The sequence below is a fragment of the Prionailurus viverrinus genome, chromosome D1, assembly GCF_022837055.1.
Source record: "Prionailurus viverrinus isolate Anna chromosome D1, UM_Priviv_1.0, whole genome shotgun sequence".
Taxonomy (NCBI): Eukaryota; Metazoa; Chordata; class Mammalia; order Carnivora; family Felidae; genus Prionailurus; species Prionailurus viverrinus.
In genome coordinates, this window is record NC_062570.1 from 108,108,194 (window position 1) to 108,135,698 (window position 27,505).

Genomic DNA, 27,505 nt, shown 5'->3' on the forward strand with positions numbered 1-27,505 from the left:
ATCTTCATTCTTTTTCTATTCCGCTTTGTGTCCCCCAGTTAGAATGGCTACCCTCCCAGCGCAGGGACGCATCTCATCCCCCGAGGGCCTGGGGCAATTAGCCGCCTAGAGTTAGAGTTAGGTGCCTCGCCGAGGGTAATTTCCGCCACCGCGCTTTCTGGTGCCAAAAAGGGAGCCACTAGGGGACGAGCTGGTACCGGCGGAGCTCCCGCCGAGCGCGCTTGCGCTCCCTCCTCACCGCTCAGGCCGGGCTTGTGCGTCAGGAACCCTCTCCTGCGCCTGCCCGAGCCCTACTTGACCGAGAGGTGGGGTTTGGCTCCCGAGTGTGGGCGGAAGTTGCCGAGAGTCCTCGGGAGCTTTGGCTACGCCCCGTTGGCCTCCCTTGGAAGCGGAAGCAACCGCTTAGCGCCGGAAGTCGCCCCGCGCCGCCTGCGCGTGTTCGCCAGTGGCACCGGGCGCCGGTTGCCATGGAGCCGGCCGGGCCGTGCGGTTTTTGCCCGGCGGGGGAGGCCCAACCAGCGCGCTACACCTGCCCTCGCTGTAATGTGCCCTACTGCTCGCTGCGCTGCTACCGGGCGCACGGCACCTGCGCCGAAGACTTCTACCGGGACCAGGTGCTGGGGGAGCTCCGCGGCCGCAGCGCCTCGCCCAGCCGCCTGGCCAGCGCCCTGCGGCGTCTGCGTGAGCAACGCGAGACCGAGGACGACCCGGAGGACGCAGGCCTGAGGCCTGGCCCGGCGCCCGGCGGCCTCTCGGGGCTCTGGGAGCTCCTGGCCCCGGCCGAGAAGGCGGCCTTCGAGCGGCTGCTGAGCCGGGGCGAGGCCGGGCGGCTGCTGCCCCCGTGGCGGCCGTGGTGGTGGGGACGCGGGGCCGGGCCGCGGCTCCTGGAGGAGGTGGGCGATGCCGCGGGCGGTGACCCCGTGGGGCTGGAGCCCACCCCCGCGAGGGCGCCACCGGAACCCGTGAAGGAGGCCGCCGCCGAGCCATTTCTCGGAGACGCCCCCGAGGCCTGCGCGCCCACCGTGCCCACCCGGATCCCCACGCTGGCCAGCCTGAGCCGTGGCCCGGCCTCGCCGCTCGTGCGCTTCCAGCTGCCCAACGTGCTGTTCGCCTACGCACACGCTCTTGCCTTGTATCACGGCGGCGGCGACGACGCCCTGCTCTCCGACTTCTGTGCCACGCTGCTCGGCGTTTCCGGCGCCCTGGGTGCGCAGCAGGTCTTCGCCTCGGCCGAGGAAGCCCTGCAGGCCGCAGCCCGGGTGCTCGAAGCCGGCGAGCATCCTCCTGGGCCCCTGGGCACACGGGGCGCCATGCGCGAGGCCGCCCGCATCCTGATGGGCGAGGGCCCGGCCAACCAGAAAGGCTACACGCTGGCGGCACTGGGGCACCTGGCGCGGACCCTGGGCCAGGCCCGGAGGCAAGCTGTGGCTACCGAAGAGCGAGATCGCCTCTATCGGGCGCGGAAGAAGTGCCAGTTCCTGCTGGCTTGGACCAATGAAAATGAGGTGGCCCTCACGCCCCTGGCTCTAGACTGTGCCAGGGCCCACCGAGCCCACGCTGTGGCCGCCGAGGAGGTGGCAGCCCTCACTGGGGAGTTGGAGCGGCTTTGGGGAGGCCCCCTGCCACCTGCTCCAAGAATTCTCATTGAGGAACTCCCTGGCTGAACTGGGATCTCTTTGTCATGAATAAAGCCGCGACTGCTGTGCCCTGGCATCGGTGCCCATTTCTGAGTAACAGCTGTTGTCCCACCCCCTCTCCCCTCCCCCACCCCCACCCCTGGGGCCCACAAACCACCTCTCAGCTTCTCCCAGATCAGAGCTGACCCAGCCGGTTTTTAAACACCCTAACCCCAGAAAGGGAGAGAAGTGGTACCAAGGGTTCCAGATGTTTATCCGAGGAGGACGAGCAGCCCCCCCCGCCCCCCCCCCCCATTTTGGGGGCACTGGCTTCATTTCTCCTCTCTCCGGAGCACCTCCCTGAGGCTGTTCACCCCTGCCCGTGGGAGCTCAGAGCAGGGGAGGGGTCCAGGCTCCTGGTGCTGCGTGCGCTGACGGGCGGGTGGGCACGCGCCCCCACCCGGGGTCGGTGGAGCTGCTTCAGTAGACGTAGGGCAGGATTCGGTAAGGCACGCGCCGGCAGTACTCCTGCCAGGCCAGGCCGTACTTCCGTAGGCATTGCTGTTCATCCCGGGCCTCCCGGTGCACCAGGAGCGCCGTGAAGTAGAGGAAGTAGAAATAGGGCAGCAGGTGAGACACCCCTGTGGGGAAGCGGAGGCTGTGACCCCTCAGCAGCGCCCCCCCTCCCCGCCCCAGTTCACAGAGGTTTCCACACCCACTGGCTCACGGGGACCCCGGGGCTCTATGGTGAAAGGTCCAGGTCTGCAGCAAGGCGCCGGCACGGCTTAGGTTGGATGGAGGTCGGCCCCGGCCACTCAGTCCATCCCCAGCCCCCTGACGGCTCCCTCCACCGGGACGCACCCCTGCTCTGCATTCCACACCCAGACTGGGCCTCCTGTGTTCACCATCTCTGCCCCCCGCACGCGTGGTGCCCGCCCTGTGCCCACCCGAGCCGCTCACCGCAGGGCAAGGACCACGCCAGAGCCATGATGAGGTCCCCGAGGTAGTTGGGGTGGCGGACCATACCCCACCACCCGGACACCAGCAGCTGCCGCCCCGTGGCCGTGGGGATGGTCTCAAGGCCTGGGGAGAGACAGGGCATGAGGGGGCGGGGGGACTGCTGGAAGCCCAGCTGTCCTTGACACCTCACTCGTGGCAGCCCGGGAACCCAGCTCACCAGCCACTCTGGGGTCAGAAGGATTCTTTCGGAAGGTGTTCTTCTGGGAATTGGCTCTTCGGAAGATGTAGTAACCAAGAGCTAGGGGAAAGCACCAAGTGGTCAGGGCTGAGGGTTATAGCCTTCTACCTGACCCTAACCCTCCCCGCACAGCCCCGGAGACCTCGGACCCAGTCCTCCCCAAGCCCCGGCTTTAGAGAAGCGCCTGAGGCTTAGCACCTACCAGGTGCCGAATAAACATGACGTGAATGAATGACAGGGGGAGGAGCCCCTTCCAGACTGACCGTTGATGAGACAGATGGCGGAGGCCATGGGCAACCCCAGGGGCTGCGGGTGGTGCAGCAAAAATTGGGCCTGCAGGCTGTAAGTGAAGGGTACCCAGGCTAGGTCCCCAAAGGCCAGCATGAAGCCAAACCCGTCGTGTGTGATGTCCATGGTGGTGAGAACAGCCTCCTGCAGGGACGGGACCCAGACACACTGGCTCAGTCCCCACGAGGTCCTCAAATGCCCTCCCCGCCTCTCCGCCCAGTCGGGCCTCACCTCATGCCAGAGAGCATCACCCACATAGAGTAGCTGGAAGCCGTTGACCAGCCACATGGCCAGTGAGGGACTCCCCCGAAGTTCCGCTTCCTGCATCAGCAGGGCCAGGTTGATGAGGACCTGGGGTCGTGGGGGAAGGAGAACAGGGCAGTGTGTCCCCAGCCCGTCTCTACAGAGGTGGCAGCACCTACATGGGAGAGGAGCCAGCCTTTCCCCTTACAGCTCTCAGTCCTCAGGCCTTTGTTGAATGGATCCAGGCCCTGTACCCAGGGGAAAGACTGCAATAGATGCTTCTGGAAGTGCTCCCTGCCTGTTGGCTGACTCTTGCCTCATCCTATAATATTCCTTTTGGGAGAGCAACAGACAAGGATTAGAACAGATGTGGTTTGGGGGCGCCTGGGTGGCTCCGTCGGTTAAGCGTCCGACTCTTGATTTGGGCTCAGGTCACGATCTCACAGTTTGTGAGTTCGAGCCCCACGTCAGGCTCTGCGCTGACAGGGCGGGGCCTGCTTGGGATTCTCTCTCTGCCTGCCTCTCTCTCTGCCCCTCCCCCGCTCGCTCTCGCTCAAAAATAAATAAACATTAAAACACACACACAAACTCTTCAAAACAGACCTAGTTTTGAATCTCAGCTTTGCGACTTGGGCAAGCCGCTGGCCCTCTTCAAAGCCTCCTTTCCCCCACCCCATGTGGGAAATGATCGTGGACCCGCCTTATGGAGCTGAGGACCAGTGGACCTGACGCATGGACAGCACGAAGCACGATGAGTCTAGCACCCAGGAAACACTCAGTAACGGCTGGCTGGCAGCCAGCCTGTGCCGAGCGCCCCATTCCGGTAGCGGTGGCTTTGGTGTCGCCGTTAACGTCCCCGCTTCTAATCCCCACAAGAACCTCAGCAGGAAGCTCTCTGACTTTATTCCATTTCACACATGAGGAAATGGCCTCAGAGGCCAGAGAGACCTTGCCCGAGGGACCCTTTGGGAAATCTTGACCACAGTCCAGCATGGGGGATTACAACCGAAAACCACAGTTGGCATGTCATCAAGGCCACTGGTGACGACCAGGTTGCCGCACCCAGTGACCAGTCTTAAGTTGGGCACCGCTTGGACCGGCAGGCAGCATAGCATCACCCTGTCCTGTCCTCAAAATAGATCTTGAACTTGACTGCTTTATTGAAAGTTGCACCTGCTCACGTAACTCCCTCCGTGCCTTTTCTCCCGAGCCATGCTATATATTTTTTACTTCTGTTTTGTCTGCCTTCCCCAATAGAGGGTAGGCTCCATGGGGACAGAGATTTTTTTTTTTTCCTTGCTTTCCTGTAACTTTTTCTCCTTTGTCTCCTTGGACCTAGAGCAGTGCCCAGGGCACACAGTGGACTCAACAAATATTTGTGGAATGGATGATTAATGGTTTACATCTGCACAGCATTGGCCCTGCCTGCCTCAGCAAGCTTATCCATCCCACCCCTCCCCTTAGCCGGGCCCAGCATACCCAGCCGATGAGGCCAGGCCGCAGTTCACAGAAATATTTGAAGTCAAAGGAACAGATGCGCGGGTTGAGCTCCCGTCCCAGGAAAAAGTCGTAGATGGGGTTGCCTGGAGAACAGCCGAGGGATGAAGGTGCAAGCGAAAGCACCCCCACCTGCCCCCATCCGCTCCCTACAGGGCCCCCTCTCACCTGAGGTCCCCCCAGGTGCCAGGGCGGAGGGAGGGACTCCCAGAGCCTTCAGGTAGAGAAGGAAGCTGAAGATGAAGGCGGTGAGGGTGGCCGCAAACGCCAAGGGCACGAGCATTTCCGGGAGCGCCCCCAGAGGCAGCCCCACGGACACTGCCAAGCCCACCAACAGGGCCGTCAGCACCAGGGCCTGGAAGCCTGAAGCGCAGTCCACGATGAGTCCTGGGGGCTGCGCCCCTACACCCCTGCTCTCCCCCTCCATGCCACCCCCACCCCACCCCAACACACACACACAGTCCAAAGCCCAGGGAGGTCAGGGACCTTGCCCTTGGCTTTCAGTGGGTCACACCGACCACGGCTCTGGTGCACAGAGTAGCAGCAAATGCTGCGGGTAGGGGTGGAGGAACAAGGGACGTGCAGAGGGACAGTGAGATCCCCCACGTCGGCCTGGGCACATGGCATGAAATAGGCATCTATCGGAGCTTGGGGTCGGGGGCTAATCGCCACTGGGCCTGGATCTCCACCCCCACCGGGCGCAAGTCCGGCGCAAGGATCCCCCAGGCACCGTTAATGGGGTAGCGCAGGCGACTCTTGTCCTTCAATTCCAGCCCCTCGGCCACCTGCAGGCACAAAGGGACTCTGTAAGGGGGGAGGGTGCCTTCTCTCCGGGGGCGCCCCCTCCCTCCGCCCGCCGAGTCCGCACCTTGCGCGCCGGCAGTAGGTAGAGAGCCGCCTGAAGGCCGAGCCAGGTGAGCCACAGCAGCAGCACCCGCGGGCTCCACAGCACGTCGGGACCCGGCAGGTAGGGGGGTGGGCCCAGCAGGCGCGCCGGGCCCGAGCGGGCCACCAGGAGCAGATGGAACATGGTGGCGGGGAGCAGCACCATCAGCGCCGCGGCGCCTGGGGAAGGGGGCGGTCGCGTCGGGGGTCCGCTCCGCAACTCGCCCACGGCACCCGCAGGCGCCCTGTTGCCTCCAGGGCCCCCTCAGCATTCCCACTGCCTTCTTCCATATCCCGTCCTCAGCCCTCAGCCCCTTCCCTGACTTCCACCTTGGTCCCCGCCCCCACGCTCGCCCAAGGATCCTCCCCCTGCTCCCCATCCTCCGTCCAATCCTCCACTCCTTAGATGCCGCACTCTGCAGCCGTCTCCCCAGACACTCCCCCCCACCCCCCACCGGACCCCTCTGCCTCGGGATACCCTTCAAAGCCTTCCATTCTCAGACCCTGCACCCTCCCCCATCTCTCAGTTCACCCCGTACCCGCCGAGCCTCTGGTCCCAGCCCCGCCTGCCCCATTACCCAGGGGTCCCCCGAATTCCAGCGGAGCCCGGGAGCCCTGAGGATAGGCCATGGTCTCCACTCCACCCGGGGCCGGGGGGTACACAAGCGTCCGTCAAAGGAACACCGTCCACCCCATCCCCCAGGAGATGAGCTTGGTGACGCAGAGGATCGGCCCGCTTCACGCAAGCACCTGCTTGGTCCCCGAGCTCGGACTACAAGCGCCCGAGTGCCGAGCTCTTTAAATGGACCCGCCCCCGGCCCATTCCAGGCCCAGCAATCCAGCCAATCGGCTCTCGGGAGCGGGCCTGACGCGAGGGCCTCCGAAGCCACCTCCGTAGCCTCACAACTCCACCCCGGGCAAGCCCCGCCCCCGCAAGCGACAAGGAGGAGGAGGAGGCAGCGCGTCTTTATTTGGCAGGTTTTGAGGCTGGAGGGGAAGGGCCGCCCGGGCGGGAGACCAGGAGATGGGAGGGTTGGGGCAACTGGGCGAGCCTGTGCCTGGCAGCGGCCCGGCCTAGCCGCGCTCACAGATGACCTCGACGACACTGGGTTCCATGGGCACTGGGTCCGGGCAGCGCAGGGCGGCTGAGGCCACCACTTCATCCAACAGTAGGTGCACAAGCTCCTCGTCGGCCACGAAGCGCCACAGGTAGAGCTGCAGGAAGTGACAGTCCACCTGCACCTGCTGCAAGCCGAAGCGCCCAAAGGTGCGCAGCCGCACACACTCCAGCAGCGTCTTCAGGCTGATCTTGATGATGCCGGTCAGCACCGATACCTGCAGGCAAGGAGAGGAGGCTGCTCTGGGACAGCAGGTGTTGGGTAGGGGCACTGGATCCCGGAGGGCACCCACGTTCTGGGCAGGGGCCAGAGAGACAGTAAGAGGCCAGTAGCTGTGACGGGGTGTAAAAGTCCCAGGACCCATCTGAGACGGAGGGATGGATACAAGGTTAGCACCACCATCCGGAGGGGGAACAGACAGGGAAAACCCAACAGTCAGAAGCAGAGATGGGAGAAGCGCCTGGTCGGTTGAGTGTCCAACTCTTGGTTTCAGCTCAGGTCATGATCTCATGGTTCGTGAGTTCGAGCCCCGCATAGGGCTCGGTGCTGACAGTGCAGAGTTTCCTTGGGATTCTCTCTCTCTCCCCCTCTCTGCCCCCTCCCCCATTCACTCTCGCTCTCAAAAAGAAAAGGCAAGCAGAGATGGGAGTCAGCACTGACACCAGGAGCGGGAAGGCTTGCTGAGTTAGAGGCAGAAGAACACCAGGTCCCCGAGTGTGGGCTGGGTTGGGGCAGGGCCTATCGTGTGGACAGGAATCCCTGATGAGGACCCAGAACTCCTGTGGCAACAAGGACAAGGATAAAAGAGGCATTCCAGATCAGCATCGAGACCCAGGCTGGGGGCACCAAGGTCAGGGCAGAGGGCCATGGGATATGGCAATGGCGGGGCTGTAGGTGACCATTCACTCCTAGAAACAGCCCAGAGATAGAGCCTGGTGGCAGGGGGCAGGGGAGCAGAGGAGTCCTAGACTCCTTGAGTCAGATGCTTGAGCCAACCTTCCCAAGGGCCCCTAGAAGGTGGGGTCACAGGGGACTTCAGACCTTGTTGAACTCCACAGGGCTGAACACGTCGATGCGTTCAGAGAACAGCTTCTGGATGTTGCTCAAGAGATTGGTGTCCATTGGGGCACTGGATGGGGGGAGACAAGCAGTCAGAGCCCACCCTGCACCCACATCCTCCTTTGTCCATTCCCCTGGGGTTACCCTGGCCGGCCAGACCTGGGCGTGTAGCTGGGGGCGTAGCGGCCCTGCTGTCGAGAGCTGCTGTACACGGAGAAGGTCCTTTTGCTGGAGTCACTGCTCTGGGCCTTGCGGACACCCTCTTCGTACAGAAGACCCACCTGGTGGTGGTAGGAGGCACTCACTGTAAGGAGGCCAGAGCAAGGGGACCCTCTAGCCCACCAGGTGCCCAGGGTGAGGGCCAAGGACACTCTAAATTACAAACTCTGGGGAGGCTGGGTGGCTCAGCGGATTAAGCTTCTGACTTGGGGTTCGGGTCGTGATCCCACAGTTTGTGGGTTCGGGCCCCACATCAGACTCTCTGCTGTTGACACGGAGCCCCCTTCTGGTCCTCCCTCTGTCTGCCCCTCCCCCACTCACGCTCCGTCTCTCTCAAAAATAAATAAGCATTAAACAAAATAAGAATAAAAATAAATTACAAACTCATCTGTTAGAAGCACCACAGGGTAGTGGGGACCTGGCATCTGGTTGGTACCCGGTCGCTCTTCATAGAACCGGTGGAGCGGGCCAAGGGTAGGACATCAGACTTGGCGCTGAGGCTCAATCTTCAGTGCTAACCCTGTCCTGATGCCCTGGGTGACTCTAGAGCTCAGCCCCCTCATAGGTGACGTGCGGGCAATGATGCCACAACCCAGGGCTGAGGAGGAACGAGGCCACGGACGCAGGCACTGCTCGGCCCTGCCGTCTTGATCCTCTGAGGGCGGCTATCTTCCAACCTCCCCGAGCCTGCATCAGGACCCCTCCTGGCCAGCCCAGGGCCAGCACCTGCACGTCGATAGCCGTTGTGTCCTCCACCACCCGCTTCATGACAGCACGCACGTTCCGGGGCTCCAGGGTACTCAGCCAGTCCCGTGTCTCTACACTCTTACGCAGCATCTGTGATATGACGAGGCCCTGCACCTTCACATAGTGGGTCAGTAACCGCCGCGCCGTCTCCCTGGCCTCTGCGCACAGTGTGCTCACGGGGGTCACTGGAGACGGGTCCTGAGCCGGGGACGCAGAGGACAGAGGGGCAGTGAGTACGGGGTGGGCAGCTCGGGGGCCACCGCCAAGCAGGGGCGGGGCACGGGCTGGGCACGGGCAGCTGGCCCGGGTCTGACGGCGAGGGCACCGCCCAGCCGCCTGGACTCCCGGTACCACCATCCCCTTCCCTGCTATGAGTGAGCGGTTCACCTGCACGAGAAACTGTTCATCGGTGAGGGTGAGGATGTAGGAGATGGTGGCTGTCTCGTAGTCCAAGCAGAGGCGGGAGAGCAGCAGGAGCAGAGCAGGTGGCGTGGCACCCCCCTTCTCCCCAGGGCTGTCACAGAAGCTCTGAGCCGTCTGGCACATGGAGCGGATGAAGCCCACGATGAGGCCCTCGCGAACACCCTGGCTGCAGAACTCGCCCTGTGAGGAGGAGGGCCGCAGATACACAGCAGGTCCCCTCTTCCAGGCGGGGGCCAACAGCGACCCTCTACTGGGGCCCTACGTGCCCTAGCCCCTCTCCAAGGGACAGCTTGGTCCTGCATTCCGGTCCCCAAGAGCAGCTCCCCCCGGGGGGAGGGGGGGCGCGGGAGTGCAAAGGGGACAAAACCAGCACTGGGGACCCTGCTTGCAGATGTCCTTGGAGCCTTCCCCCCCCCCCCCCCCTCTGGGTAGTGCCAGCCTTCCTCGTGACTCCCTCAAAGCACACCCAGAGGGCCTGGGGCAAGGACTGTGTGCTCCAACAGCTGCCAATCTACGGGATGAATGAAACAATGCCCAGAATGGGGGCTGGGGCAGGGAGATAAAAGCCGGAAGGTAGGCCATACCCGGAAGTAGGGCTTGTTGGAGAAAGACACCTCCTTGGCGGTGAAGAGGTGCACAGCTGCCAGCGAGGCCTTGATGTGGCTCAGGATGGAGCTGGCCACGTTGGCCAGCAACTCGGCCAGGCCCGGGCCTTCCTTTCCAGCCAGGCGAGGGGCAGCCAAAGCCTGCCGCACATCGGTCAGGCAACCCAGGAAGGCCGACCGCAGGCCCTGCAGGTGGTGGCCCAGGCGCTCGCGGGCCACTCGCTCCACGATCTCCGTGGCCGCCTCGGCCAGCCCAGCAGCGGCCAGCAGGGCCCCAGGAGCCCGCAGGCGCCGATGGAAGCGGTCCAGCGCCCGCACCAGCAGGGAGTTGTCACCACCACCCTGCTCCTGCGCCAGCCGCCGCTCCACTAGCGCAAAGTAGCGGCCACCCAGCTCCCGGGCGAAGGCTGCCAGCTTCTCGGCACCCGCCGGGCCCTGGGCCGCAAAGAGCTCCTGGTAGGCCGAGGCCACCTGGCAGAGGCCACCCACAAAGCCACTTCCTCCGCGATCCGTGAACTCTAAGACGTCGGGAGCCGGAGGGGAAGGCCCCAGCTCTGCCTCCAGGCTCCGCAGCTCGGCCTCCAGCCGCCCGCGGGCGTGTGCCAGGAACTCCTCACACAGCTCCTCCGCTGGCTCGCCCAGGGCCAGCAGCAGCTCCACGCACTCTGCCTGCTCGGGGGCGCCGGAGCCGCCCTCCCTGCAAAGTGGGGGGCGGCGGTCAAGGGCAGGCTGATCGAATTCGGGCGGGAGGGCGGAGGGGGACGAGTTTGGACCGCAACTGGCAGGCCCAGGGCCCCGGCTGGGGGTGGGAGAGGGTCCCGGGGGCCACACCTGAAGCGCTGCCGCAGCTGCTGAGCCAGGCGAGCCGTGATGACCTGGCAGTCATCCTGGATGGCGCGGAACGAGGGCAGGTGCTGGTACTGCTGCAGGACGGCCCGCGCGCGGCCCTGGTAGCGCACCGCCTGCCCGTAGGCGCCCAGCTCCACGCACTTGGTGAGGCGCGAGGGCAGCTCGAAGAGGAACTGCAGCTTCCGCAGCAGCGCGTGGACCCCTGGGGGCCGGGGACAGGTGGTGTCAGCCCCAGAGCCTCGGGGTAGGCCGCTCCGGCACCCGCTCGGGGGCAGGGCCCACCTGCTAGCTTGGTGATGCGCTCGTGGCGGTCCTGCAGGGTGGCGCTGATGCGCGCACTGAAGTCGGTGATCACAGCCATGTTGGTGGCCAGCCGGTCCATCTCGTCCTCCATCTTCCGGAAGTCGTTCTTCATCTTCCGGATGGTGTCTGGCGGGGAAGGGCGCGGGGGAGGGGAAAGGAGGCGACTTGTCAGCTTGCCACAGGGTCCGACTGCTCCCCCCACCACACACACACACACGCACACATGCACACACGCACACACATGCGCACGCGCACAACCCTCCTTCCCAAATGCCCCTGAGCCAGCTCCTTAAGGGTCACGTTGATGATTCAGTGCAAAAAGCAATGGTGTTTGGTCACAGTAAATGGGAGGGAAGGCCGCATCTTCTGAGCACAAGTGCCCTGGTGCGGAGACAGCCCGTGGAGCCACAGTCCCTGCGCTCAGAAGATGCCAAAAGGGGGCACAGAGCACTTGGCAGGAGCCTGTCTGCTCCTTCCCAGGGGCATCCTCCGCGCCCAGCGCACTATGCGGCACAGAGGAGACAATAAATATCTGTTCGCCCTTATCTCCTTCGCAGACTTCCCAAACCATTTCACTCCACTTTCTGGAACATGTCCTCTCTTCTCTGAAGGGTCCTTTAGCTCTCTTGTCTCAGGGGAAACCTGCCTAAGAGTTTTTCTTTTCACAACCGGTGCCTCAGGGCCTGGCCCCTTGACACTTCTAGATAGTTTCTACTCTTCTTCCCTTTTAAAGACCCCAGCTTCGTCGAAGACTGTGCCGTCAAACGGCATCCCTCTTGCTGCTGTCCCTCCCCTCCTCTTTGCCTCACCTCTCAGTGCCTGGTCACTGTCACCTCCTTGTGGACATGACCATCCACGTGAATGAGGCTTCAGACATTCCCGACTCTCCGTTCACAATCTCCTCAGTCCCACCCACCCTTGCCTCTGCCTCATCTGTGCCACCTCTCCTGGTCCTCGGCAAGACCTGTCAATCTCAGCTTCAAGCCTCGCACCTTCTGTAATTCTGATCATTCACCCTGTCTACCCACTCTAACAATCCTTTGCCTTTTCAGGAACTCTGGACCCCTGCCCCTAGCTCAGGGTCACTACTCATCACACTTCTCACAGCTGCAATTCCCTACTCATTCCCCAGGAACTCTGACCCACCACCAGTGTCATCACATGTTTACAAGCCCCCTTGCCTCTCTTGTCCACTCCCTCCATTACTTGCTAGTGAAACTCTACCGCAGGTTAAGCCCAACTAGCCACCTATCCCATGCATCGGAACAGCTAAAACCACGCCACAAGAGCATGCCAACTGCCTCCCTTTATTTTTTTTAATATTTATTTGAGAGAGAGAGAGAGGGAGGAAGGGGTGGAGAGAGAGGGAGACACAGAATCACAATGCAATTAAATTGGAAATTAATAACAAAACTAGAAAGCAAAGAGACCCCATCATTTGGAGAAAAAAAAGAAAACTTCATTCTTAATCGGCTAGTGGGTCAAAAGGGAAATCAAACTAAACTGCAGCATATAACAACGAGAACACTAGAAATCAGAACCTATAGGCTATAGCTCTCTAGAGCAATGTTCAGAGGAAATCAGTTTTAAATCCCTATATTGGGGCGCCTGGGTGGCGCAGTCGGTTAAGCGTCCGACTTCAGCCAGGTCACGATCTCACGGTCCGTGAGTTCGAGCCCCGCGTCGGGCTCTGGGCTGATGGCTCAGAGCCTGGAGCCTGTTTCCGATTCTGTGTCTCCCTCTCTCTCTGCCCCTCCCCCGTTCATGCTCTGTCTCTCTGTCCCAAAAATAAATAAACGTTGAAAAAAAAAAATAATAAATCCCTATATTAATAAATTAGAATAAACATTCAACTCAAGAAGTTAGAAGAAAAAGTACTACAAAAGAAAGCAGAAAGAAATTAGTAAAGCTAAAAGCAGAAATTAATACACTTTTTAAATGGGGTGCCTGGGTGGCTCAGTTGGTTACGCATCCAACTTCGGCTCAGGTCATGATCTCGCGGTTCATGAGATGGAGCCCTGCATCGGGTTACTCGCTGACAGTGAGTAAGTTTATCGCAATATAAATAAAAAAGATCAGGATCACTGAAAATACAAGGATAAAAAATAAAATTTATAGGGGCGCCTGGGTGGCACAGTCGGTTAAGCGTCCGACTTCAGCCAGGTCACGATCTCGCGGTCCGGGAGTTCGAGCCCCGCGTCAGGCTCTGGGCTGATGGCTCGGAGCCTGGAGCCTGTTTCCGATTCTGTGTCTCCCTCTCTCTCTGCCCCTCCCCCGTTCATGCTCTGTCTCTCTCTGTCCCAAAAATAAATAAAAACGTTGAAAAAAAAAAATTTTTTTTAAATAAAATAAAATTTATAAAATGTTAGCTAACCTAATTTTTTTAAAGGGGAAAAAAACGAAATAAGAAATAAGGGGTGAAATAATCATAAATACACAAATTATAATAATCACAAGATACAAGTTTGCTCGATTCCACATAAAAGAATTGAAAACCTGAATGAATAATTTGCTACAAAAACAGAATTTACCTAAGTGGATTCCAGAAGAACAGAAAACACAAACGGAGGGAAGGGAGAATGTTGTCAATCAAAGATTCTCCCTCCCCTCCACACAAAGGCACCAGGCCTAGGGGATGTCGTGGGGCGGCTACCAGAGCTCAGAAGGGCAGTTCGTTCCAATGCTCTGTGTAAGCAATGCTCAAACAGAAAACATTAGAAAAGCTTTCACGTTAATTTGTGGAACAAACCTAACACTGACATGAGAATGTTAATAAAAAGTTCAAAGATGAAAATGGTACGTTCATGTCTCTTATGAATAGAGATGCATAAATTAATAAATGGAGATGTGTAGGTAAATTAGCCAACATAATCCAGCAGTGGATTAAAAGAATAATTGATAAAATATGTCCAAATGTTTTTTATTTCATAAATGTAAAGACAGCTCAACATTAGAAGCCCCTCCCCTGCCCATTCTCTCTCTCTCAAATATAAATAAACATTCAAGAACATTTTTTAAAAAAGAACTTTCAATAACAATTCACCCATATAAAAGGTGAAAGAGGGCCAATTCAACATCTATTCTTGAATTTGAAAAAAAGTCTCTCAATAAAATATGAACAGGGGCGCCTGGGTGGCTCAGTTGGTTAGGCGACTGACTTCGGCTCAGGTCATGATCTTGCAGTCTATGAGTTCGAGCCCCGCGTCGGGCTCTGTGCTGCCAGCTCAGAGCCTGGAGCCTACCTACTTCAGTCTCTGTGTCTCCCCCTTTCTCTACCCCTCCCCTGCTCACGCTCTGTGTCTCTCTGTCTCTCAATAATAAATAAACGTTAAAAAATGAAAATTAAAAAATATGAACAGCTGAGTATTTCTCTAACCTCCAAAACCCAGCATCAAGTTAATGAAGCAATGCTAGAAGCATTCCTCTTAAAATCAGAAAGATAACAAGGATAACCATGATCACCACTACTATCTAAGGTTGTTCTGAAGATACTGGCCAATTCGATTGGACTCAAGAAATATATTATAGAGATACACAAATTGGAAAGGAGGTGAAATTATCAATATTTGCAGACGATAGACTTGTATAAATAGAAAACCCTAAAGAATCACCGAAAACGTTACAACAAACAATAAGAGAATTTAGTAAGGTGATTAAGTATGGAGTTAATACAAAGAAACAAAATATAGTTGGATTCAGACCACATGCTCTCTCTCACACACACACACACACACACCCCAGACGGATCAAAGTTTAAATGTGATTTCAAATGTAATCATGGGGCACCTGGGTGGCTCAGTTGGTTAAGCATCTGACTCTTGATTTTGGCTCAGATCATGACCTCCCAATTCGTGGAGTTCGAGCCCCATGTCAGGCTCTGTGCTGACAGCTCAGAGCCTGGAGCCTCCTTCAGATTCTGTGTCTCCCTCTCGCTCTGCCCCTCCCCTGCTCACACTCTGTCTCTCTCTCTCTCTCAAAAATAAATAAACATTGAAAATTTTTAAATAAATAAATAAATCATTGGGGTGCCTGGGTGGTTTATTCAGTTGAGCGTCCAACTCTTGATTTTGGCTGAGGTCAGGATCTCACAGTTCTCGGTATTGAGCCCAGTGGCGTCAGGCTCAGAGCTCACAGTGCGGATTTTCTCTCCCCCTGTCCCTTTCCCACCTGCTCTCTCTCTCTCTCTCTCTCTTAAAATTAATAAACATGAAAAAAATAAAATAAATCATTATGAAAAAGAACAAGTCTATAGAAAAATAGGAAAAGGACATGAACAGGCAGTCCACAGACAAGGATACCAAACAGCTCTTAAACAGGCAAAAGACTTTCAACCTCACAAGAGACATTGAAACTACACAGAGATACCACTTTTCACCTATCGGATGGCCAAAGATGAAAACTTTTGGCAGCAACGTTGGCCAGGGTGTATAGAAAGAGCTCTTCTCTTAGTTGCTGGTGGTTGCACAAACTGACCAATATGTACGGAAAGGAACCTGGCAACATCTAACTGCGGTCATCTGTGAGGCTTCGCGCACCCACCGCTGGTTTGTGTGTGGCTCCTGGGCCAGGGGAATATTCTCGGAGCAGGACTGGAGTAGCAACCCAACTTGGGGAGAGAATGCAGGGCCAGTGGTCATGGGGGTCCTTGGAAGGTCATGAGGCATTTCAGCCCCCCCCCCTCCCCAGTTCTTGTTCTTGCTTGTTAACAGTTTAACCTGTGATACAACCTCCTCCCAGGTCTGTCAAATCATACCATCAAAAGAGCAGATTCTTTTTTGGATTAGGTGTTTAGGCCCATGATACTTAGGTGCTACCTCAAAAAGGAAACTTGAATCTGACTTCCAAAGGGGGGAAAAAATCCCCAAACTAAGTTATCAGAGTAAGAGAGGGGCACCTGGGTGACTCAGTCGGTTGCGCGTCCGGCTTCAGCTCAGATCACGATTTCACAGTTCGCAGGTTCGAGTCCCGCATTGGGCTCCTGCTGTCATCGCAGAGCCTGCTTCAGATCCTCTGCCTCCCCCTCTCTCCTCCCCTCCCCCACTTACGCTCTCTCTCCCTCTCTCAAAAATGAATAAACATTAAAAAAAAAAAAAAAACAGAGTAAAAGAAAACCTACCGCTAGTGTCATTGTTGCTGATTTCACAGGCCCAGAGCCACAAAATTAGAAATTAAAGTTCTACCATGTCAAAAAAAAAAACAAAAACAAAAACAACTTCATACCACCAAGTAATAAATACTACACTGTGTATCTTTGAACTATTTCAAGCTTGTTAACTGAACCAGCTTGGGCTAGGGCAAATGGTTAGCTGTTTGGACACCAATATACCAGCCTGGGGGAGGAGTGGGGGGTAACTGGTTACTGGTAGGAGACTGGAGGGGGCCTTGCTAGCCTGCAGCTTACTGACCTGGGTGCTGACTGCATAGACCTGTTCTGTTTGTGAAATTCATGGAGCTGTCCACTTATGACCTGTGTGCTTTTCTGTATGTCTGTGAATCTTCAGTCAAGTTCACCATCAAAGACTGCTTTGTCTTTGCCTGGAGAAAGGAATGGGAAGAGGCTTTTCATTGCACAACCTTTGAGAGATCTTTTCAATTTTGAAACAGATAAACGCATTATTACATAAACTCAAGGTTGAGGCCAGATGCTGGCAAAGTTTAGCCCGCAGGCCAAACCTGACTTGATCCCTGGTTGGGTTTTTGTTTGTTTGTTTGGTTGGTTGGTTTTTAACCGGGATATAATCAACATACCATAAAATTCAGTGGGTTTTAGTATTTTTGGTATATTCACAAGATTGTGCAACCGATATCACAATCTATTTCCAGAACATTCATCACCCCAAAAAGACCCTCAGCAGTCACTTCCTGTTCTCCCCATGCCTCAGTCCCTGCCAACCACAAATCTGTCTTCTGCTTGTATGAATTTGCCCATTGTGTACATTTAACATAAATGGAAGCATACAATATGTGACCTTTTGAGCTTGGCTTCTTTTAGTTAGCATGATCTCAAGGTTCTCTGCATTTTAGCATGTATCCGTATGTGGGGAGTAAGCTTAGGAATTCCCTGAGCTTGCACTCATGGGTTAACAAGGCATACAGGAATAGGAAGCCCCAGGATAAAAGCATCCAAGATTAGGTAGGCAAGATTAGGTATTCAGGGCAGACCCCCCCCCCCCCCACTGCCAATTTAGTACAATAGCAGAAAGCTGCTTTCACGGGAAGGAAGGGCCAAAATAGGTAAACAGGTAAACAGGGCTATAGACCACAGCAGGACAGTGGGGCCAATTAGCAAAAGAAAGCAGGTGCCTTGTTGACCCTGAGGTAGCCAGCTGTCTTGTCCCTGAGTTAAGTTAAGATAAACAGAGGTGGCGCCTCATGCCTGCCTTAAACAACCATCCCCCCCTGGCCAGGATTTTGTTTTGTATTGACCCAAACCCCTAACACTGCACATCTGTCTTCAAAACCCCCTTTCCCTCACACCCATGAGTTAATGTTCACAGTTTCATTGTCTCTTTGCACACATCCTTCAGGCTCATCCTTCAGGCTCGTAAGCTTTCCTGATCCTAATAAAAACAGAGCAAGGACCCTTACTTGGGGCTTGTCTCCTCCCGGACTTTAGCCTCTCTCTCACTTTAATCCTGTGTCTGCTCTCTTGCTGGACAAGACAGAACTCCAGACCCAGAGTCTATGACATCGGTATGTTATATTTTTTATGGCTGAGTAATCTTACACTGTACGGGTCCACGTTTGTTGTTCTATCCACCAGTTGGTAGCCATTTGGCTTCTTTTGACTATTATGAATAATGTTGCTATGAACATTCATGTACATGCTTTTGTGCAAACATTTTCTCTTCAGTATATTCCTGTGAGTGGAACTGCTGGAACATAGGCGAACTCTGTGCTTAGCTCTTTGAGGAACGGCCAGACTATTTTCAGGAGCACCATTCTGTATTCCTGCCAGCAACATATGAGAGTTCCAAGTCCTCCACATCTCCAACATTTGTTATATCCCATTTGCTGGAAATCCCAGTGGGGGTGCAGTGGTATCTCACTGTGGTTTGGATTTGCGTTTCCCCAATAACTAATGATGCTGAGCATCTTTACATGTGCTCATTGGTCATTCGTGTATCTTCTTTGGAGAAATGTCGATTTGAATCCTTTGTCCATTTTTAAATAGGGTTGTCGTTTTAGTGCTGAGCTGCAAAAGTTCTTTATATATTCTGGACATTAGACTCTTTTTAGATATATGCCTTACAAATACTTTCTCCCATTCTGTAAGTGGTCCTTTAACTTTCCCGGCAGTATCCTTTAAAACACAAAACTTTAATTCTGATGAAGTCCAATTTACCTATTTTTTTTTTTCCCTTTAGTTACTTGAGCTTTTGGTGTCTGTAAGGGGAAAAGACACTCTGGTGCCTGTCCTCCACTCTCGATACTCCAACGCAACTTCGTATCTGACACCACGTGTGTGGGGTTTCCACACATCAAGCAATTCTGCAACACCAGCTGGGTGTCCCACGATTTAACTTCATTGTGACACTATTTGCCTGGGGTTAGTGTCAGATCTCACAAGTTCAGGGCTCGGTCACCCAAGACTACTCTACCTCCACCTCAAACGTCAGTCCAAAGTTGAGGTTGTCACTGGTACTTTTGACCAACTGGCTGTAAACTGGAGGGTTCCCACCCATGATCCCTCTGCAGGTTCAACTAATTTGCTACAGCAGCTCACAGAATTCAGGAAAACAGTTTACTTACTAGATTACCGGTTTATTACAAAAGGATACAACTCAGAAACAGCCAGATGGCAGAGAGGCATAGGACAGCATATGTGGGAGGGGCACAGAGCTGCCATGACCTCTCTGGGCATGCCACTCTCCCAACTTCCGCATGTTCACCAACCTGGAAGCTCTCAAACTCTCTCCTTTTGGGAGTTTAGTGGAGGCGTCACCGATGAGGCATGACTGATCAAAGCGATAGCTATTGGTCACTGAACTCAATCACCAGCCCCTCTCCACTTCCACATCCAGGAGGTCTAGGGGGCGGAGCTGAAAGTGCCAAACCTCTAATTAGTCACATGGTTGGTTCCCCTAGCAACCTGCCCCTATCCTCTGGTTATCAAGGGGCTTTCCAAAAATCATCCCATTAACATAAACTTAGGTGTGGTTGAAAGGGGTCTGTTATATGAATAACAAAAGACATCTATGTTGCCTTTATTGATCTGGGGTTATTTCAGGAACTGGAAACAAAACTAAATATTATTACAAAAGATGCCTTGCAAATATGGTGCATTCCACTGATTGATTTGCATGTTGAACCAACTTTGCATTCCTGGAATAAATCCCACTTGGTCATTGTACGTAATCCTTTTTCTATGTTGCTGGGTTTAGTTTGCTAGTATTTTGTTGAGGGCTTGGCATCCATATTCATAACGGATATTGGTCTGTAGTTTTCTTATGTTGTCTTTCCCTGGTTTTGGCGTTCGACTAATACTAGCCTCATAGAATTAGTTAGCCTCCTCAAATTGTTGGAAGAGTTTGTGCACTATTTAAATGTTTGGTAGAATTCAGTAGTGCAGCCATTCAGTCCTAGGCTTTTCTTTGTGGGAAGTGTTTTTTCAATATTGATGTCTTTCATTGTTATACATCTTCCAAGATATTTTATGACTTCTTGAGAAAGTTTTGGAAGTTTGTATTTCTCCAGGAATTTGGACATTTCACCTCATTTTCTAATATGTGAGCATACAACTCCTCACAGTGTGCTCTTATAATCCTTTGTATTTTTGCAACATTGGTAGTAACATCTTCTTCCTCATTCCATTTTAGTAATTTGAATGTTCTCTCATTTTTTTCTTGGCCAGTCTAGCTAAAGTTTTGTCAATCTTGCTGAACTCTTCAAAGAACCAATTTTTGGCTTCATTTATTTTCTCTATTGATTTTCTACATGATTTACTTTGTTCTAATCTTTATTATTCCCTCCTTTTGACACACTTTGGGTTCTGTTTGTACTCCCCCCCCTCCCAGTTTTTTAGGTAGTATGTTATTTATTTGACATCTTTTCTTTCTTTCTTCCTTTACTTGCGTCTGTATGTATATAATTTCTACACCCATCTCTGAGATTAAGAGTCCCATGCTCATCCAACTAAGCCACAGCCAGGTGCCCCTCCCTCTTTCTCTCTCTTTTTAAATTTTTTCATGTTTATTTATTTTTGAAGGAGAGAGACACAGAGCGTGAGCAGGGGAGGGGTAGAGAGAGGCGAAGACACAGAATCTGAAGCAGGCTTCAGGCTCTGAGCTGTCGGCACAGAGCCCGACACGGGGCTCGAGCTCACAAACCAGATCATGACCTGAGCCAAAGTTGGATGCTTAACCAACTGAGCCACCCAGGTGTCCCATCTCTCTCTCTTTTTTAATCTCTCTCTCTCTTTTATAGCTATAAATTTCCCTCTGAGCGCTGCTTTTATTACATCTCATAAGGTCTGGAATGCTGTGTTTTCATGTTCACTCATCTCAAAGTATTTTCTAATTTCCTTGCAATTTCTTCTGTAACCCATTGGTCATTTTAGAGCATGCTATTTAATTTTCACATATTTGTGAACTTCTCAGACTCCTTTGTTACTGATTTCTAATTTAATTCCACCATGATCAGAGAACATATCTCATGTGATTTCAATCCTTTTAAATTTATTGAGGCTTTGTTTATGACCTGACGTATGGTCTATCCTAGAGAATGCTCCATTTATCTTGAGAATAAGGTGTCTTCTATTGTTGCTTGGTGGAGTCTGTTAGGTCTATTTGGTTCAAGTGATCTTTTAAGTCTTCTGTTTACTTGTTTTTCTATACAATTGTTCTATTCATTTTTAAAAGTGGGATATTGGAGCTTCTATTATTGTTGACTTTCTTTTTCTCCCTTTAATTCTGTGTATTTTTGCTTTGTGTATTTTGGGACTCTGTTGCTAAGTGTACAAATGTTTACATTTGTTAAATCTTCCTCATGGACTGACCCTGTCATCATTACAAAATGCCCTTCTTTGTCTCTAGTAACAATATTTGCCTTAAATGCTATTTTGTCAGACATTGGTACCACAATTCCAATTCTCTTCTGGTTATTGTTTGCATAGAATATCTTTATCAGCCCTTTTTCTTTCAAGCTATTTATGTATTTGAATTGAAAGAGTGTCTCTTGGGGCGCCTGGGTGGCTCAGTCGGTTAAGCGTCTGACTTCAGCTCAGGTCACGGTCTCGCGGTCCGTGCGTTCGAGCCCCGCATCGGGCTCTGGGCTGATGGCTCGGAGCCTGGAGCCTGCTTCCGATTCTGTGTCTCCCTCTCTCTCTGCCCCTCCCCCGTTCATGATGTGTCTCTCTCTGTCTCAAAAATAAATAAACTTAAAAAAAAGAAAAAAAAAAAAAGAGTGTCTCTTGGAGGCACTCTTGAATCATGTGAGGTTTTCAAATCTATTCTGCTTATCTCTGCTTTAATTGGAGAGTTAAATCCTTTTACATTTATTGTAACTACTCATAATGTGAGACGTACATTTGTCTTTTTGTTACTAATTTTCTGTCTTATGTTCTTTTTTGTTCCCCAGTTCCTCTATTCCTACCTTCTTTTGCATTAAATAGATATTTTCTAGTGTGCCATTTTAGTTCCCTTTTGGGGTGTGTGTGTGTGTGTGTGTGTGTGTGTGTGTGTGTGTGTTGGGGTATACCTTAAAACACTCAACCAGGCAGCTTACAACTCTGCCTCAGCCTTCACTTACTACATGTGCAGAGCCCGAAGATGAGCCAGAGGTGAGAGCTTAGGGCATCCTGAGGTCTTTCTTAAAAGCATGTGTACTGGGCATCTGGGTAACTCAGTCAGTTAGGCATCTGACTCTTGGTTTCAGGTCAGGTTGTGATCTTGCAGTTCATGAGTTCGAGTCCCATGTCAGGCTCTCCACTGACAGTGCAGAGCCTGCTTGGGACTCTCTCTCCCCCTTTCTCTCAGAATAAATAAATAAACTTAAAAAAAAAAAAAAAAAGCATGTCATATATATGTGACCTTCAAGATTCCCAATATGGATGTCTCATTTCTTAGCTTTTCTTTTAGGCTTTTTCTTTTTAAGCTTTTTTAAGTCTATTTTTCGCCCCAAATATTATCCATCACTTGAGGCAGACACAATACCTGTCTAATTGTTTTTGACAAACACCCCCTGGTGAAAGGCTTTTAGTACTGGGTGACCTCAGGGTCAGGACAAATAAAGACAAATCTAGGGAGTAGAATCTTTCAGGAAAGCACCAGACAGGTTACATAATGACAATTCTCTCAGCATGAGGCTTTGAAACAGGTCCAGTCCTGTTCTGGTCCCTCCAGAACTAGAAATAGAGGCTATTTTCCAAGGCTACTGCTGAGCTGGAGAGGAAATGGTGGGCCAAGTTAAAACATCACTACTACAAAGAATTCACTACTTTGACCAAGATTCAGCTGTTTTTCTTGAATAAAGGCTCGTAAGATTGCTACAAACATTTGGTTAATTTCTAGAAGTCTGAAAAAGTTGACTCTGACCGTTTTGGCCAGTGTTTTGGTTCCTTTTATGGCAGGGAGATTTCCAAATACACTTGCTCCACTGTTTTCGCTGATATTCTGGATGTCACAGCTGTTGGCGGAAAGGAGTTTCACCGGAATACAACCATGTATACGCTTACCCAGCGTCTATAGCTGCTTTCAGGCTACAATAGCAGAGGTGAGTACAGAAACCAGGTGGCCCACAAAGCCTAAAATATTTACTCCACCCAGAAAATGCCTGCCCCCCCTCATGTACATCCTATGCAGTCGGGTCCTGTTCCCATCATCCCGTCACTCTTACTCTGGTCATAGAGTTCTCAGGGCCTCTGCACAGATCGCTTCCTCAGCCTGAGCCACTCTGCCTCCAAATCCTCCCACGGTCAGCTCTTCGACATTCACCTTCATTGTCCCCTCCTCACAAAACCCTTTCTCTGCCACCCCATTCGAAACCACTCCCAACCGCCCACTCTCTCTATACTATCCTGTTTCATTTTCTCCAGGGCTCCTGACAGGGAAAACGATCCTATCTTCTGTCTCTTTCTCTAGAATGCATGTTCTGTGACGGCTGAGAAATTGTCTCGTTTGCAGCTATATCCTCGGGCCTAGCATAGCGCCCGGCGCACAGGCAATCCAATACTTGGCAAGTAAGTGAACGAACGAATGAATCAGCCGAATGGATGTACATTCGTGCTGATACCGCGTTCCCTCTGTGACCGCTCCTCTCTCTGCTACAGGCTCACCCTCTTCTGTACGGCCGTCAAACACGCACTCCTCAGAGGCCTGTTCTGGGCTCTCTCCTCTTCTCAGGCTCTATCCTGTCCTTGGGCAGTCCCACCCACACTTCCCTTTAAAACCTCCTCCTCTTCACAGCAGACTCCCAGGCTTATCCCTCCAGCCTAGCTCTCCCCTCTGAGCTCCAGACCCACACATGTATCTGCCGTCTCGTCAGCTCCTAGCACCTCAAAACCTAACTCCCTTAGCCTCCGAGTTCTGAGATCCCGCCCCTCGATAAAGGCTCCCCACCTCCAGCGTGAGTCAGAAGGCCACTCCTTAGAGGTGCTCAGAGGACAGAAGAGATGGACTGGACTAGATCTGTCAAGGCTCCTTCTAACCTGAGACACTGTTGTCATCTGACATGGATCTCCAGAGTTATGATGAAGACCAAAATCCTTCTCATGATCTACAAGAGCCTTCATGATACAAGGGCCCCAGGGTCCTCCAGGTTTGTTTCACGTCTGGCTCCCTTTCAGAGAGTAAAAACCACAAACAAAAACACCAACCTAGCTCACTTTGTCCCTGTTCCCACACCTGATCTTCTTGTAGTTTCTGGAGCACCAGATCCACCATCCAGGGGTCACGCTGAAACCTAGGGGTCATTCTTTATGGCCAAAGCTCTTCAACACCGTGTCCCGTCAAGTTGCTGCAAATACTTCTCAGCTGGCCCAGCACGGTCCTTCTCCACCACTCCCGTCCTGGGGTAAACTCCCCAAATCTCTGGCTTGGACTAGTGAAAAGACCTCTCTCCAGCCACCTCTCCAACCCATTCCTCCCAGTGCAGCTGGAGGGATCTTCTCAGAACACAAATCTGCCACATGACTCCTGTATCTAATCACCTTTGTGTGGCTTAGCGCTTAGGAGGGATAAAGGCAAAATTCCTTAATACGCTCTAGGAGGTTACACTCTACCGTGTCTGACCACCTGACTGGCTCCGCCCACACTCTGCTTCCCCTTCTGCAGTAGTTGGCCTGCTCTCGTCCCCTCTCCCTTCCCTGAGGGCTTGGCTCCCGCGGTTCTCCCTGGCTCTTGCACCACGGATAAGCAGTCCCCACACTAACGTTTAGCCCATGCTGATCAATTCTATTTCCTGGAATGCTTTCTTCATTTGGCTTGGAAGACACCCATGCTCCTGACTGTCCTCAAACCTCCCCAAATGCCTGCTTCCTTTGTGAGATCTCCCTTCTCTTCGTGACTTTCCGAACGTCAGGCTGCTGCAGGGCTCAGTCCTTAGACCTCTTCTCTTCTCTCTGTATACTTCCTCCCTAGGAGAGCTCATCTTATTCCAGGGGACCTCGAGGTCCAGACTTCTCTGAACTCCAGACCCTTCACCTAATCAATTATAAAAAAAAAAAAAAAAAAAAAAAATCTTGAATCATTCTACTTTTCGACTGCTGACATGCTTCCTGGTCCCTGCCACCAGCATCTTGCCTGGACCACTCCAGTAGCCTCCTAATGCATGTCTCTGCCACCCCTGCCTCCCTAGAGTTCATTCACTGGACAGTGAGCGTCCTTTTAAAACCACGGTCAGGTCACCCCATTCTTGTCATTTCATCTCACTCAGAGTAAAGTGCAGGATCCCCACAACCACTTATAAGTCCCTAAAATCTGGTTCCCACTAACTATCTACCCCAGTCACCTACCACTCTTCTCCCTTGCCTCCCCCCTAAACTCCCTGCTGCACTCTGAATATACCCAACATGCCCCTCTCTTCAGAGCCTTTGCCCCCGCTGTTTCCTCCCCCACAGTAGCTGGTTCTTTCTCATCAAAGCCCTGCTCAAATGTCACCACCTCAAAGAGGCCTTCTCATACTTACCCTAGCTAAAGGCAGACCCCAAGATATATTACTCGTTTCTCCCTACTCGGTGTCCTTCTTCTAGTACTTACTACACCTTTATTTGTACATTCACTGATTGTCTGTCTCCCCAGCTAGAATGTGGGCTCCAGGAAGGAGCTTGATCTAGCTGGTTCATTGCTGTGTCTCCAATATGCAGAACAGCTCTTGGCAAAAAAAAAAAAAAAAAAAAAAAAGCCAGCCAGGAAGGCAGGAAGGCAGGAAGGAAGGGGCATTCAATGAAAACTTCTTGAATGGATACAAAACTTTACAGTATTTATAGATTTAGGACCCCTGATTCCAACGCTCAGTTTATAACTCTCTCCCCTTCATAGGAAAAAGATAAAACAGCAAACCATCCTTATTTAAGCAAGAGCTAAATGTCAAAACTATACAAATTCTAAGAAATGGAAAATGTAATGTTTGCAAAGTTCCTGTGAGAAATTTCTTAGCACAGGAATTATGATTTCTTGCTGGTTGACATTGGTGTTAGCAAACACAGAGGTGCCTATTCATTGAACCGGCTCCCAATCAGATAAAAGAACAATAACTATGTGTTACTACACCTGGCATTGTGACACTTAGTACAGTAAGCGATGTCACAGTGAACCTCACAGAGGTTCATGCAACATCCTCGTGGGCCACAGGTAGACTCCTCAGGATCTGCCTCTAGGACTAAGTACACATGGGTCCAAAATGATCACAAAACTCTGAGTAGTGCATCTCACCAACATAAGACAGAAGTTAGTGTGGATGATAGCTAAACATTGTGTGGCACTGTCCTGGACAGGGAATAAAGGGGACAGGAGGGGGAAAAAAAGAAAAGAAAAGAAAAGAAAAGAAAAGAAAAGAAAAGAAAACCTTTACATGAATTTTGTGTCCCTTAATGTCATAAATTTTCTCTTTGCTTCATTTAAAAGGGAGGGGGGAGGTGGAGAGAGGAAGGGAGGAAGGGAGGGAGGGAGAGACAGAGACAGAGACAAGCCCCCCCTCAAGAAGGACCTGGACAAGAGAAGAAAGCTACCACTAATGACAGAAACTAATCCTTACTGAGACATCCTTAGTGTCACGGATTCTGAGTGGTTAAGATAAATCCATTTCAGTTTAAAAATGTCTTTGAGTTTTCTCTCCTTTGACCCTCAGAACGACCCTCTGAGAGCAGCTATTAAGCCTATAGTCGTTTGACCACAAAGGTTCTGAGCGGGAGGTGAGCGTAGATTAAGGTCAGGGAAGGACTAGAATCTGGGTCTTCTCCCCCGGAATCCCTTGCCGGTTTCCCCAACACAGGAGGAACAGGTCAGCGGGACTGCGAAGGGTAAGGTCCCGGTGCGAATCACCTGTGGCTGAGATGAACTTGTTGTAGTTCTCATAGACCAGGGTCTGCATGTCGCTGTCTAGAGCCCGGATCTGCCGCACCATGTCTGTTTCACTGTCCATCAGCTGGGCCAGGGGGCACTCTCTACGCAGCTGGAGTAAATGGGGTTGTTAGTGTTCAGGTCAGGGGGTACTCAGGTCCCTCAGGCTTTCAGAGCACGAAAACCCGCATCCCACCCCTGTCCGGAATCCTAGACATAGAGCCTATAAGTGGCACGGGTCGGGAGTTACTAGGTTCGGTCCTGTTTGGGATTTGTCAGCGTTTCAAACGCTCAGACCCGGCCAAGGCCCAGTCCTTATGCCTGTCAGCGCCTGGGCCACGCCCCCTACCCGGGGCCCGTCAGAACGTCAGCCCGGGACACCTCCGACTCCGCATCACTTGAGGCCAGTCCAGATCTGCCCATGCCCCCCTAGACTCCAGCTCTGCCCCTGCTTCCTGCCCGACCGTCGTCGTCTTTTTATGAACCCCTGCTTCCCTCCCCCCGCAACAAAGTCGAAGGCACGATCTGGGGGTGCAATGTATCGGGAGCCTGGTTCCCCCCACCACACAAACACACACCTTGTCCAGATACACTTCCGGGTCGAAGTGCGCCCCGTTGAGATCCGTCGGGTCCAGGGGGTCCGACCCCGAGGGGCGCCCCGCCGCCTCCCCCTCCGAGAGGCCATAGTAAAGCTTTAGCATCCCGTGCGCCTTCCGCCGACGCTCCGGAGCCTCTGCCTCGGGCCCCTCCGGAGAGTCCCCGGGTCCAGACCCCGGGCCAGGCCCAGCGGCTGCCGCCGCCATCGCTCCAACTGCAGCCCACGGGCGTGAGGCTGGGAAGAGGACCGGGAGGAGGCACTTCCGGGAGCCATAAAGTTCTTGTTGAAACGAGGCAGTCCTGCAGGTGAAACGTCCCCCCGCAGCCCTGGGTCCTTCGAGACTAGAGTTCCCCCGCACCT

At 53.1% G+C, this 27,505-nt stretch overlaps 3 protein-coding genes across 3 annotated transcripts; 1 reads left to right on the top strand and 2 right to left on the bottom strand.

The window, feature by feature from the left end:
* The first annotated feature begins 390 nt into the window (after positions 1–390).
* On the top strand, positions 391–1,713 carry ZNHIT2 (zinc finger HIT-type containing 2). Its single transcript, XM_047876971.1, has one exon. The coding sequence runs from the start codon at positions 468–470 to the stop codon at positions 1,662–1,664; it is 1,197 nt and encodes a 398-aa protein (XP_047732927.1). The 5' UTR covers positions 391–467; the 3' UTR covers positions 1,665–1,713.
* Positions 1,714–1,908: 195 nt separating this feature from the next.
* On the bottom strand, positions 1,909–6,525 carry TM7SF2 (transmembrane 7 superfamily member 2). The gene is made up of 10 exons (XM_047876968.1): positions 6,306–6,525; positions 5,711–5,907; positions 5,573–5,627; positions 5,011–5,205; positions 4,825–4,928; positions 3,334–3,453; positions 3,078–3,246; positions 2,794–2,874; positions 2,577–2,699; positions 1,909–2,257 (listed from the first exon to the last, which is right to left on the bottom strand). Exons 1-10 carry the CDS (start codon positions 6,355–6,357, stop codon positions 2,097–2,099), a joined length of 1,257 nt encoding a protein of 418 aa, XP_047732924.1. The 5' UTR covers positions 6,358–6,525; the 3' UTR covers positions 1,909–2,096.
* A 152-nt stretch (positions 6,526–6,677) lies between these two features.
* VPS51 (VPS51 subunit of GARP complex) lies at positions 6,678–27,443 on the bottom strand. The gene is made up of 10 exons (XM_047876960.1): positions 27,126–27,443; positions 26,530–26,659; positions 11,030–11,176; positions 10,730–10,949; positions 9,878–10,595; positions 9,258–9,473; positions 8,850–9,068; positions 8,064–8,185; positions 7,887–7,974; positions 6,678–7,062 (listed from the first exon to the last, which is right to left on the bottom strand). The coding sequence occupies exons 1-10, from the start codon at positions 27,348–27,350 to the stop codon at positions 6,802–6,804; spliced, it is 2,346 nt and encodes a 781-aa protein (XP_047732916.1). The 5' UTR covers positions 27,351–27,443; the 3' UTR covers positions 6,678–6,801.
* Positions 27,444–27,505: the final 62 nt, after the last annotated feature.